We start from the raw sequence: 12634 nt of genomic DNA, 5'->3' as shown, positions 1-12634 counted from the left end.
AAGAGTTACTGTGAATGAGGCCTGTGTTGTTGAGCAAGCCAATTTAACGTCTACTCCTAGCATTCTGCCTGAGCCAGGTGACACAGACTATTAGCCATTCCTCTGCTATGAACAGTTTAATCTTTAAACCAGCTCTTGTATCTGTGACTCCCAGTGTTGCTCTGTCGGTTTCTCAGGCTCTGGTTTTTCCTGTGTCACAACTCGAAAGTGCTAACTCGGACACTACCTGTGTAACCTCACCTTCTCCCGTGCCTGCTAAGCAGGAGACTGTTTCTGTTTTTCGTCGTGGACTCCTTGAAACTGTGTATTCAATGCCTGCTAAGGTTAAGAGCTGTAAGGTTTTGTCTGCTATACATAAACTGGCAAAAGAATTTGGTTTGAGCACTGCAGAGCTGGTTGCACAGGTTAACTTTTCTGTTCCCCGGTCATGTCAGTTTAACTCTGTGCGCCATGCTTTTCGGCCAAGTTTCATCGACTCTATGTGTACCACGTCTCGGGCTACATCTTGTACGACTGTGTGTAGTGTTATTTCACATCCAGGTTATCCAGACACTGCTTGTGTGAATTCTCCAGTACCTGTGACTGTTCCTGAACTCACTCTTCCTAAGACTGCTAACTATAAGATGGACAGCTTAAGAACAGCAGAGTGGCTGAAATCAGCCTGCCATAAGTCTCTGATAGCTATTACGGTGTTCGGCCAGGCCCAGTACCCGTTCCTGTTCCCCGGAGGAGAGCAGCCAAAAGTCAGGCACCTGCTCAGTCACAAGTTCAACCACCTGCTGTTCCACCACCACTGCAACTTGCACTTTTGTCCATACCGCAGTTATTAACAGTTTCCTGTTTTGTCACCAGCTCAGTCTCTAGCACAGTTATCAGCTCCATTATCTGCTCAGTCATCCATTTTGTTACCACCTCAGTTTCTTGCTCCACTGCCTGTTCAGCCACTGCCATCCTCAGCTGGAAGCTTTTGTGAGCTCTCTCAGTCAGTTGAGGACAGCGTCGTGCTGACAAAGCTTGGACAGACTGTTTGCCCTGCACAGCCCCAGTCGTTGCATCCCAAGCCGACTGTGTGCCCTGTGCAGCTACAGTTAGCGTCCGCTAAGCCAGAGGTCTCCACACCTGCTGGCACTGCATCTGTTCTCGCTGGGGGTTCAGGAGGACCCCTCCAGCACTTCCTTGTCTCCGCTGGCGGCTCTGGTCAGCCCGGCCAGCAGCTCCTCGTCTCCGCTGGGGGTTCAGGAGAACCTCTCCAGCCGCTCCTCGTCTCCGCTGGCGGCTCTGGTCAGCCCAGCCAGCACCTCCTCGTCTCCGCTGGGGGTTCAGGAGAACCTCTCCAGCCGCTCCTCGTCTCCGCTGGCGGCTCTGGTCAGCCCGGCCAGCACCTCCTCGTCTCCACTGGAGGGTCCAAGTCAGCTTCTGCTCCGCCTGGCCCGGCCTCCGCATCTGCTTCACCCGCGCCTGGCCCGGCCTCTGCATCGGCTCCAGCTTCGCCGTCGCCTGGTCCGGCCTCTGCATCGGCTCCAGCTTCGCCGTCGCCTGGCCCGGCCTCTGCCTGTGCTTCTGCTAGGCCTGGTCCAGCCGCGGTCCCTGCTTCTGCTACGCCTGGTCCAGCTTCTGCACCTCGGAATCGCCGGCCCCTTTCCGGGCCACCAGCTGGACGTCACCGCCGTCGAGGCCGGCCCCCTGAACTGTTCCCGCGACGTTGCTGTCCGCACGGTCGGCCTCCGGAACTGTGTCCACGTCGCCGCCGTCTTCCACGCGGCCGGCCTCCGGACCTGCCCTGCTGCCGCCGCCGTCTTCCTCGCGGCCGGCCTCTGGACCCGTTCTGCTGCCACTGCCGCTTTTCACGTGGCCGACCTCCGGAACAGCTGAACTGTGAACTTTACTGCCGTCGCCTTCTGGGTTGACCTTCTGCCCTTTTTGGACTTTGCTTCCCTGTTTTGACCTGTTTTGTGTATTTGTGGACTCAGTTTTGGTCTCCTGCTCCTTGTGTTTTGTTTGGTTTTCGTTCCCTCCGTCCTGGTCCCCCGCCTCCCGCCCTGGGTGGGTTGTTTTGTTTTTTCTTGTCTTTTGGTTCTTGGGTTTCGGCTGTCAGGAGCCAGCCCTTGAGGGGGGGGTGGTGTCATGGTCCTGGGCCACATTGGCCCAGTATTCTTAGTTTTTGTGCATTTTGTATTTTGCTCTTTATTTAGGCATTGGTTCCTGGGTCGTTCAGTTAAGATGTTCCTTATTTGGTTACCCTCTGTGTGCCCCTCTGTATCTGTGAACCCCCGTGTCCCCTCCTTGTGTTTTATTCCATGTTTCCCCAGCCCGCTATGCCTGTGTTCTCCCCGTCCTCTCTCTCCTCCTGTCTGCACCTCTGCGTACTTCCTGTTTTACTTTGATAGTCTCCCGTCAGTGTTGTTTACCCCTGCCATGTCTCGTTATGATTATCTGTGTCAGCTGTGTTCCCCGTGTGCTCCCACTTCCCTCGTTAACCCTCTGTGTATTTATGTGCATGTCTTTCTCTGTTCAGTGTCGCGTCGTCAATGTCTCCTCCCCGAACCTGTGTGTCTCTCTGTGTTCCCTCAGTCCTCAGTTTAGTTTACCCAGTTTAGTTCTGTCACTTTGTAAGACCTGCAATAAAGCAGCGTTTTTGAGTTCATTTTCTGTTTCTGTGAGTTTTGCGTTTGGGTCCTCATCTGCCTCCACACAGCCGGTTCATGGATGTTCAGAAGCCAATAAAGCAATTTAATACCAGTTTCAATAAATAAACACGTAAATAAACAATAAAAACAAGCTGGAGTTAACCAAGACTTTCTCCCTGGGTTATGGCATTAGTCCTGTCCTTCCTTCCTATCCCTTTTTTCCTTCCTTCCTTCCTTTCCCTGTCCTTTTCAGTCTGTCCTTTTGTTCCTTTTCCCATCAGCTTCACACCTTTCATTATCCCTTTCTTTCCTTTTCCATCTTCTTTGAACACTTTATTTATCCTTCTCCCACCTCCTGCCTTCCTTCCTTCTCACCTTTCTTCATTTCTCTGTGCTTTTCCATCAGTTATAGCAGCGGTCCCCAACCCCCGGAGTCATTTGGTACCGGGCTGTGTGAGTTGAGGCTTGGGTGTGAAATTTATGGTTTTCAGGGTTCTTATCGGTTTTTATCGTTATTTTTTATTGTTTTTATCGTTAACTGGGTTTCCCTGGGTCTTTTCCCATGTGTCTTTTTTTTTTTGGTACTGGTTTTATTTTGTTGTATTTATCTGCAACACCTTAAAGGCCAGTCCATGAAAACATTGTCGGACATAAACTGGTCCGTGGCTCAAAAAAGGTTGGGGACCGCTGACTTATAGCACTTATTCATTGCTTTTTCTGGCCTTTTCCTTCACCTTCCATCTTACCATCTTTTCACCTCCATCTGACTCGTTCTCCCTTTTCACTTTTTCCATCCAACAAGCAGAAAGGACTTTGAAGTTTTCATTAACTCTGTGAATATTTTTTTAAATCTATCTATAATAGCATAAATCAGTGAATCAGCATTTTCAGAAAGTTCAAGGTAAGAACTGCTTAACCTACTCAGTATTTATTTTACTTAATTGATTAACTCATCAATGTAGCCCTAAACTTTATTACAAAAATTACATTTACATCAAGATAAAGTTCGGTTTTAGCGCTCTGCTCCTGACTTCTCTGCCACAGCGCTGGAGTAGGGAGTGATGAAGCTGCTGGTCAGATAGTTCAAGAATTATTCCACCATAAAGTTGGACTCCAGCACTGAGCTCTGCCTCGGAGGGGATCGATTTGTCGAGCAGTAAAATACTGCCGCTCCAGAAAACCCTCCGCTGTTCCACTCAGACGTAACGGTAAGTGTCTTAATTAAAACCGGCCCTTCTAGGATGCCATAGACAACATGACACCAGCTCCCTGATTGGCTATAGGACAAACATCTCTTCCTGTTTTGGGAAGCGTCAATAAGTGAGTTTAACAACCAGTGAGTTTTAATGGAATCTGTGTGTAAAGCTCCTTCATCAATAGGCCTAATGGCCAGTCGTAGCCTGGCAGCCGGTAATCTGCCGGTTAGAACCGGGTTATCTGACCAGACCTATTTCTTCAGGGTTAGTGAGTGTAAAAAGCTGGTTTCAGACCCCATGGAGGGTCACTAAGAGTTTGTGCCAGGTCCAAATAATGAACTGCAGCAGCAAAACAAAAATTACATCCAGGATATTCTTACAGCTTAGCGCCAGAATATTCAGTTTCTACACTTTGTGTTGTAGATTTCATTTTAAATAGGCAAATTGTCTCAGATTGTCAGTTTTAATTAGCCTTAATATGCATCCTGAAAGGGACCATTCAAACTAACTACTTAAAATCACCTGTGTTCATTATTCATGCTGCACATCGGGACAAAAACAAACTCTTGAAGTCTCCACAATCTTTACCTGATCACAGAAGTGTATAACTGTAGACTCCAGACCAGCCCAGGCATCAGGGACAACAGATATAATATTGATATTATGTTCCTGCCTTGGTGTAGATTCAAACAGACATTCGATGGCGTGCTGAATACAAAGATACACTTTTTTATAGTCTTCCAAAAAGCCAGTAACTACTCAACAGGAAGTGATGGCATCCAATTGTTGAAATAGAGGAGTTCACATATTTATGAAACTGCCCCCTGGTGACGATAAACAGCTACAACATGCAGACATGGCTTTGCAAAGCTCTACCAAAAGCATAGCATGTAAAAGGGGAGGTGTAGTAGATGGGTTAGAAAATGACCTGCAGACATGGTGGTCATAAATAAATTTGCTGCTGTCTGTCACTTGGCAGATTAGCTCTTGCAGGTCATACTGTTGGGCACAACAGATTTAACTGCAGCTTCACATTGAGTTCAACAGGAGTTAACATGTGAAAGTAAAATCTGCTCAGTGATTGTCTGCATCAGATAAACTCATAAAAACATGTCGTCAGTTTAATCCTCATCACTTTCATGTGAAGCAAAAACCTGGTGCTCCTGCCGGACTTGGCTGATCATGTCTTCTGTGCCCCCTAACCTCTGACCTGTGATCCTCTACAGCCTCCCACCACCACAACCAGAAGCCCCTCTCCACCCACGTCCTCCTCCTCCACCTCCTGTCCCACTGCAGTCAACAGCAGAGAGACTGATGTCCGGTCAACCGACGTCTGACTGACCTTTACCAGCTCAGCCACACGGGACTCATCTATCTCTGTGTCTCCCTGCATGCCTCAGTCCACCCTCCCTCGCTCTCTCTAATGCTAATGCAGCTGTTTATAACTGCCACATTGACTTTCTCCTGCCACTGTATGTAAATACAATCTGCTCTGATCAATGGACTGAGAGGTGACATGACGCTGACCACAAGCACACACGCACAGAAAAAAATCCACACAAACAGGCAGACACACAACTAAGTGCAAAAAGCGAGAACAGGATGAAATTTAAAAACCTATTATTTGTTGTATTAATATCAGTTTTTTCCCTTTGCAGAATACAACAGGAACTCCAAATGATGCAAATAATACTATTACTACCTGCGTCTTGAATAAGAAGCCTAAAATAAATGAATGGGCCTAACAATTCAAGTTAGTTAATTTAACATTTTAACAAAAGGAAGTCTGGTCCTCATGCCTTCATTTCAAACTATGTGACTGACGTGTATTCAACCACACAGAAACTCTCTTTTAAAATCCAGCTGAGTCTTTCCAGGTATAGAAAGAGAGAGAGAATTCAATTTGTAGACATCCTAACATAAAAACGCACATAACATAACCCCCTTCTATATACTTCCATCATGTGATAACGTTGATAATGTGATGGTTGTGATACTAAAACCAGTGTTATAGTCACAGATAAACATGAGGCTCCATGAGGACATCCCTGTACTCCGCAAGACACTATGCTTTATTTCACCAATTGCCCATACATCATACAAGCAGACTCCAAGTGCACATGAAGAACGTATAACAGGCACTTGACTACGGTTTCATGGTTTTTTCACATGTATGTCAGGATACAAGTATAACCTAAGAGTACCTCCAGCATCTAGCTACCTGCTTGTTGTTTTCACTGCACTGCTAAAACTCGATTTAATGAGCTAACCACCTGTAAAAATGCACCATTAATTCCCGGGTAAATAAGCAAAAAGCAACCCCGGTAATGTTATTGATCTCAATTCAAAGATACATTTCAAAATGTGTCTTTACCAGCCAAAAATAATTAATCTTCCTTGTATGGGTTTTGATTCCTGTGCATTGGAGCAGCCATGAATCTTTTTGGAAGGATTTAATGACACTTACTGCACAAATGCACAAAGCCATGAGGCAATCGTGGGTGCACGCATAGATATAAAGCTCTCCCCTCCTTACCTCCCACAGGTGTCGGGTGTTCCTGACCACTCCAGACTGCACTTTTTCCAGCATCAGGGGGACTCCTTGAAACGGGCCAATCCAGGTTCCCTGAGGGATCCTCTGAGCTGCACAGATTCCGTAACCCAGACCAGGAACTGTGCTGGTGCACAGACACACCTGCACACAGAGGTCAAAACAACGTGACACCAGCAGCTGCAGTCAGCTAAAGAGGAGACGTGTGTAGTTTGTTCTGTAGAAGAATTTACTTACAAACTGTAGCTGTGATTTATCATATCATGGTCTTACAGCAGCCTACTTATCAGACATGTATCACCCAGTGGAAGTACTAGTTTCATAGTATTTGTATAGTTTTATTTATTTATCTATTGTGTGTTTTTTGCAGTGACTGTGTTTGTTTGTTTTTTTACTAAGCTATACTTTCCACCACTGACGCCTCAGTTCATCAACCAAAATGACCCACACCTGTTTGAGCCCAGTTACTGTGATTGACATTTTGTGTGGCCAATAAAAAATAAGCATTCCTCGGGCTTGGACCAGTTGGATACCTGGAAGTGGAGATGAACGGACTTCACCCAGATACAAAGCAGAGGTAGCCATGATGAAGGTAGAGGGCAATGGAAAGATAACCAATAGGGGATTGATGGGCTTACTATGGAGATGTTATGATTATTAAGCTTTTAAAGCTTTTTGGTGGTGTCGAATTAGTAGATAAAGATATTAAATGTTGCTACCAAGTGGGTGCACAATGAGGTACATTTATATGCTTACTATTAAATATAGTTTTGCAGGCACTACATTCAATTTAATTTATTTATTTTTTCAATAAATAATGAACCACTCAAATATCAGAGAAGAAAGGGGGATTTTACTTGCTCTGAACCAAACTGTTTTTAGTTAGAGGCTGTATTTAGGAAGTGGGGGTCACCTCTCTGGGCAGGTCTCTCAGCCAATCAGGGATGTCTGGTAGGGTGACAGGTGCTGCCGTGCTGCTGGTGCCGACGAGCCGGCGCAGAGAGTGAAGAGGGCCGTGCATCGGACACTCACCGTTCCTGTTGTCTGCACACATGTCACAACCTGGCAAGGAAAGAGAGACTTTTTAACACCAGCAGATGGAAAACTGAAAACAAAACAACATAACATACCATAACTGAAGACATTTGTTTTAAATATGATGAAACTCATTTTTAAAAGGGCAAAAAGTGTTGTTTGGGTCCTGGCTGCAGGCTTTCAATTTTCACTGAAAGTGGTGTGTTTACACATGTGTACTCTGTCTTCATTTGGAGATCAACACACTTACGAACTGTTGTAACCTTACGACAGCTTATGTTCCCAGACTTTTAATTAATAGAAGAGCATGTTGCTTTTGGCACAAAATGTCAAAATTATTTCTCACTGAAGTTAAACTTACTTGTGCTCACTCACTCTTTTAAATTAATATTTTAATGTTTTGCAGTTTTCTAGTGTTTATTATTTATTGTTGCAAAGAGATCATTTATTTTGAAAATCTAGGAAGTTCCCTGGAATTTCCTTTCAAAATTTATTGGAGTTTTTGTTTTGATAGCATAACAAAATCTCAAAATCTGATGTCTATGTGAACCTTCTGATTTAATAACTATATGAATGCATTTTATCCGTTTGGATTGTTTATGCAGAATTCCATTAAAAACCTGCAAATTCCATTTTGAAAACACCAACTAAGCAGTTTTAACTGGAAATGTGACTGAATGCTGGCACAGTTATACAGATTTTGTACTGATATATATTTTTATTAATTACCAGCTATTTAAAAAAATCTCCTCAGCACACACATTAAGTCCCAAACCTCCAAATTGCAGTTCATTATGATGTAAGTGGATGAAAAACTGAGATATTTTTTGTATTTTTACTTGTAACTGTACGACTGGAAGAAAATCCACAAAGCAGTCATTGCAAATCTAATCTGGAATCTTTATGTAACAGTAAATAAACACGCTTGACGAAGAGATCTGTTACTTCATCACAGTTCTAGAGTAAAAATTGAGGTATGAATGATTAAATCTTTCCAAGCAGTGGTTAGTCCTTCAGACTGAATGAAAAACTGAAACTGAAGAAAAAGCAAAAGAGGAATAAAAAGCAGGAGCCCTGATGAAGTCCAAATGAGGGAAAAAAGTCCTCTCCTCTGTGTTTTTCCAGGTTAAATGTGGCAAGGAGCGTATTGCTGGGAGTTAGCGAGTGTCAACATTTACTCAGAGATGCAGTCTGACAGTAATGGATGTTAATTGACTGTAGCAACATAATGAGAGATTATTATCTGCGCAGAAAACTCCCACAGAGCAGGGCGGCTGAGAGGAACAGGATGTTAATGTTGTTTTTCTTCTGTCTTTCCCAAAATTAAATATCCGTCATTTGATCGACTGACGGCTGCTTTTACACCATGATGGATTGAAGTTAATTAAACCATATTATGGTCATTTATAAAGCAAAAAATGTAACTCTGGGTCACGGTCGAGTAAATGGGAAAAATTCTCCAGGATCCTTGACTTATTAAACCGAGATAAAATAAAAATGTCACTTTTATTTCAGCTCAGGGGCAAAAGTAAAGTCTGTGACAACGAGAAACACCACAGAGCAGCCACTTAAGATATTTCCTCTCATGACTGCTTCATTCATGTGGGTAAACAAACAAACCAAAGAAAACAAAAGAAATAACTAAGTAAATACATATGTGTGTGTAGGAGTCCCGACACATGAGCCAACAAAAGCTCAAAGCGGAGCCTTGACAAACAGAATAACTGAAGCAGGGAGAAGAAAGATTAAATCTAGAGCGCATGGAAAAAAGAGAGGATTTTAATAAGGTGCAGCAGCTAATGTTTGGACATAGAGTATGTCTTCATCAGCGTCTGAGGAGGCAGGGGGCGTGTGGATGTTTAAACTTTTACCCAAAGAAATACTGAACCCTAAGAAGACATATAGAATAAAAGAAGAAAAGAAAAGCATCTTGATTTTTTTAGGGTACAAAGAGATCCCAGAGGCCCAGGATTGGAGGACTCTGGTCTTCACCTGGAACACGAAAGAAGCAAAACACAAACATGATCTTGAAGACCCCAAAGAGAAATAAAGTAAGGAAACACAAATGTGAACACTGTTACTTAATTTTGCTGAATAGAAAATACATACACAGGGATAGTTAAATTCTATATACAAGAGCTGCTGTGATGCCACTCTCTGGTTTCTGGACTCCACATAAACCTCATTTTTAATTTACTTTAAATTTCAGCTCCCTTCATAGTGTTAGTGGAAGAGAGTTGAGTTAACAGTTAGCAAGCTGTTGCTTCAGGGTGCATAGGTGCATGGGAGACATACAAACCCATCCATCCATCCATCCACTTCATCTTCTACTACTTATCAAGCCACAGGGCAACAGTCTAAGCAGAGACGCCTAGATCCCCACCAACCTCCTTCAGCTCTTCCATGGGGATACAGAAGTGTGTTACCCTTACGAGCAGTAGATATAAGGGTCTGCTCCGAGGTGTCCTCCTAGGAGATGCCTGAAACACCTCACATAGGAGATGCCCAGGGGGTAAACTATCTAAACAATAGGCTAATAAAATACTATAAATTTACTCGCTGTACATCAACTATATTATTTTTCGGTCCAAGTGACCAAAATATTTTTGCACCCAGATGTAAATATGTTGATTTCTGCTGTAAAACTTAAAAGATTTATTATGTGAGTCTGTGGAGTTCAACTCGCTTTTAGAGCGAGCCTCCAGTGGCCAATCTAGAAACTTCAGCTTCTGCCACTTCCTCATTGGCTTCATTTTTCAGACCCAGAGTTTATTCCTTGCTTTAAACACGCAAAAAGTTCCGGAGACAGAAGCAGACATAAATCTACTGGGGTGCACTGGCCCAAACCTGGGTGCTGAAACCGAACCAGGCCTGTAAGTTGCACATCTGGCCACCATTGTCAGTGCTACATCCATCTGACTGCTAGAAACACAAAGAGTTTGAGGCAATCTCCCGATTCAAGCTTGTGATCATATAAATCTGATGATAAATATCACTCATTCTCAAGTTAGTGGTGTTCCAGTTTAAGCACGTGAGAGGATCCTTCAGAGGTTTGTTGTATTTAAGTTGAAGTTACCCAGGTTTATATTTCATATGTGTGTGTGTGTGTGTGCGTGTGTTTGTGTGTGTGGTTTCTGGAATAAAAACATCATAAGAGAAACCACAACAATAAACTTTATGTCATCTTTGCAAGCTGTCAGTCCTGCACGACTGTCGATATCTTTAAGAATAAAAAGAAACAAACCTAATACATATAATAAAACTACTATAATGCCAAGAAATTAATATGTTTACGCTACATTGGATGTTTCTATCTGAAGCACACGAATGAGCCACATTTTACCAACGAGTCTATCAAAACACATCAAATCACTGGACCTTCTGCTTCGACACTGAAAGAACAAATGTAAAGCATATTTACATGTTAACTGAAACATACAAGTTTGACCCCAAACATCTCCATCAAACAGAGATCAAACAAACTATGAGCCAGGTTATCAGTTAACCCCTCAGAGGAGCTGATGGACTCCTCACATGTGTGTATACATGCTGAAAGAGAAGAGACTGTGGTTTATGAATCTATGAACTGCAAACCTTCTTTACAAAAACAATTCAGCTTTATACCGAGATGGCAGGGAAACTAATAACACTACTGGCACTACTTTTATGGGCTATAATTGTGTCTTATGTATACAATCTTTTTCCTATTACTTATCATTAACACACACTTTTACATGTAAGTAACTTTATAATCGATTCATAAACACACAAAAAAATCCCAATCCTGTTGTAATGTATACTAGTCAAATCTAATTATACATAAAAAGTAATAAAACTAAGATTTAAATTTTTTCATGCTAAATATTACAGGATATGCTGTGCGTCAATACACTAAAACCAATCCTTTTTGGACAGCCAAGACCATTGTGGAGATGCACAGTTCCACACTTAAAGAAAATTAAAGAAAGCATAACAGCGCTAACACTGAATACAGACTGTCAAGCAAGATGGTGGAGGGGTGAGGATTTTGGATTGTTTGACGCTGCAGTCATTGAGTATCAAAGTACTCCAGAGTCAAATATGAGGCCATCTGTCTGAGAGCTAAAGAAAGTGGGAAATTAGGATTGCTGTGCTTCATCCTAAACACAGCAGCAAGTCTACAACAGACTGGTTGAATGAAATGCTGTGAAGGGACTGTCATAAACAAATGCCCACAATGAATGAAAGCAACACTGTAAAAAGTTGGGCCATTGCTCCACAATGATGTGAATACTGATAAAGTCACATGGGAAAAGAGTACTACAAGTTATTGCCAGTAAATGTGGTTCTACAAGCTATGTATGTTTGTTTTCATGACTGCATGTCTTTTTCACATGACTGTATGCAACACACACACAGATGCATGCTCATATTAAATGTGACAAAGATATAATGCGGTCAGAATATGTGTGAATATCCTTGTAAGCCAAAAGCTCAGACTTCAGACTGCTCTAAAGGCTCAATTCTGTATGATGACATGAAGATATCCCCAATATGTCATCTGAGACACTAAAGCCCCTTGACCGTAAGACCTTGTTTTTATGAACGTGACCCAGTCAGAAGAAAGTTAGCTGAAAGGGGGAGGAGCTAAAATTGTTTGTCTTGACAGATGATTGGTGATAATATCAACAGATGCGCCAAGGTCCAGAATGAGATAAAGATTTTATTTTAAATTGCAAAGCTACTCTGATAGAGTCCAAGAACACAGGTCCCCCTTAAATTAGACTCTGTTGTTATCACTACTGAGACTACGTCTGATACTGCTGCTAATTCACTGCATACAGGAGCAGACTTAAATCTGTAAAAGTGTCATTGGTGAACATATCTTCTGTTTCTTCTCTATCCTTCGCTCCTCTCTTCCTCTCTTCCAGACTGATGAACTGGCTGTGAACTTGTTATGGCATGCTCTCCTTGCTGCCCATCATTCAACCTCAGTATTCTGTTGCATCCATCGCCAGTGTTTAGACAGCTCCGCTCTGCCTCTGATCCCCGAGCTCCTTCCAGTGAAACTGGCTACAGGCACTTCTTATTCTGCTGCTTTATGAAGTGTTTTGTTCTCATAAAACAGATATTTTAAATGTGTTTGACTTTGATATCTCTTATCTCTTTATTATCTCTTTAAACTCCACGCTGAGTTATTAATCTGCTTCATTTACGTCTTAGTAACAAGCATTTTCATGTTTTGA

General features: G+C 42.8%; 1 protein-coding gene across 2 annotated transcripts in view; it reads right to left on the bottom strand.

The window, feature by feature from the left end:
* Positions 1-12634, bottom strand: part of prdm6 (PR domain containing 6) — a 143749-nt gene that overhangs the window by 123737 nt on the left and 7378 nt on the right. For both annotated transcript variants that reach the window (XM_063490438.1, XM_063490440.1), the window contains 2 exons: positions 7288-7436; positions 6360-6518 (listed from right to left, as the gene is read on the bottom strand). In XM_063490438.1, coding sequence (XP_063346508.1) covers positions 6360-6518; positions 7288-7436 — 308 coding nt within the window. The remainder of the gene's footprint in view (positions 1-6359; positions 6519-7287; positions 7437-12634) is intronic.

This window comes from Pelmatolapia mariae, linkage group LG12, assembly GCF_036321145.2.
Source record: "Pelmatolapia mariae isolate MD_Pm_ZW linkage group LG12, Pm_UMD_F_2, whole genome shotgun sequence".
NCBI lineage: Eukaryota > Metazoa > Chordata > Actinopteri > Cichliformes > Cichlidae > Pelmatolapia > Pelmatolapia mariae.
Note: the sequence above shows the minus strand (reverse complement) of the source record. Positions and strands in the feature narration are given on the sequence as shown.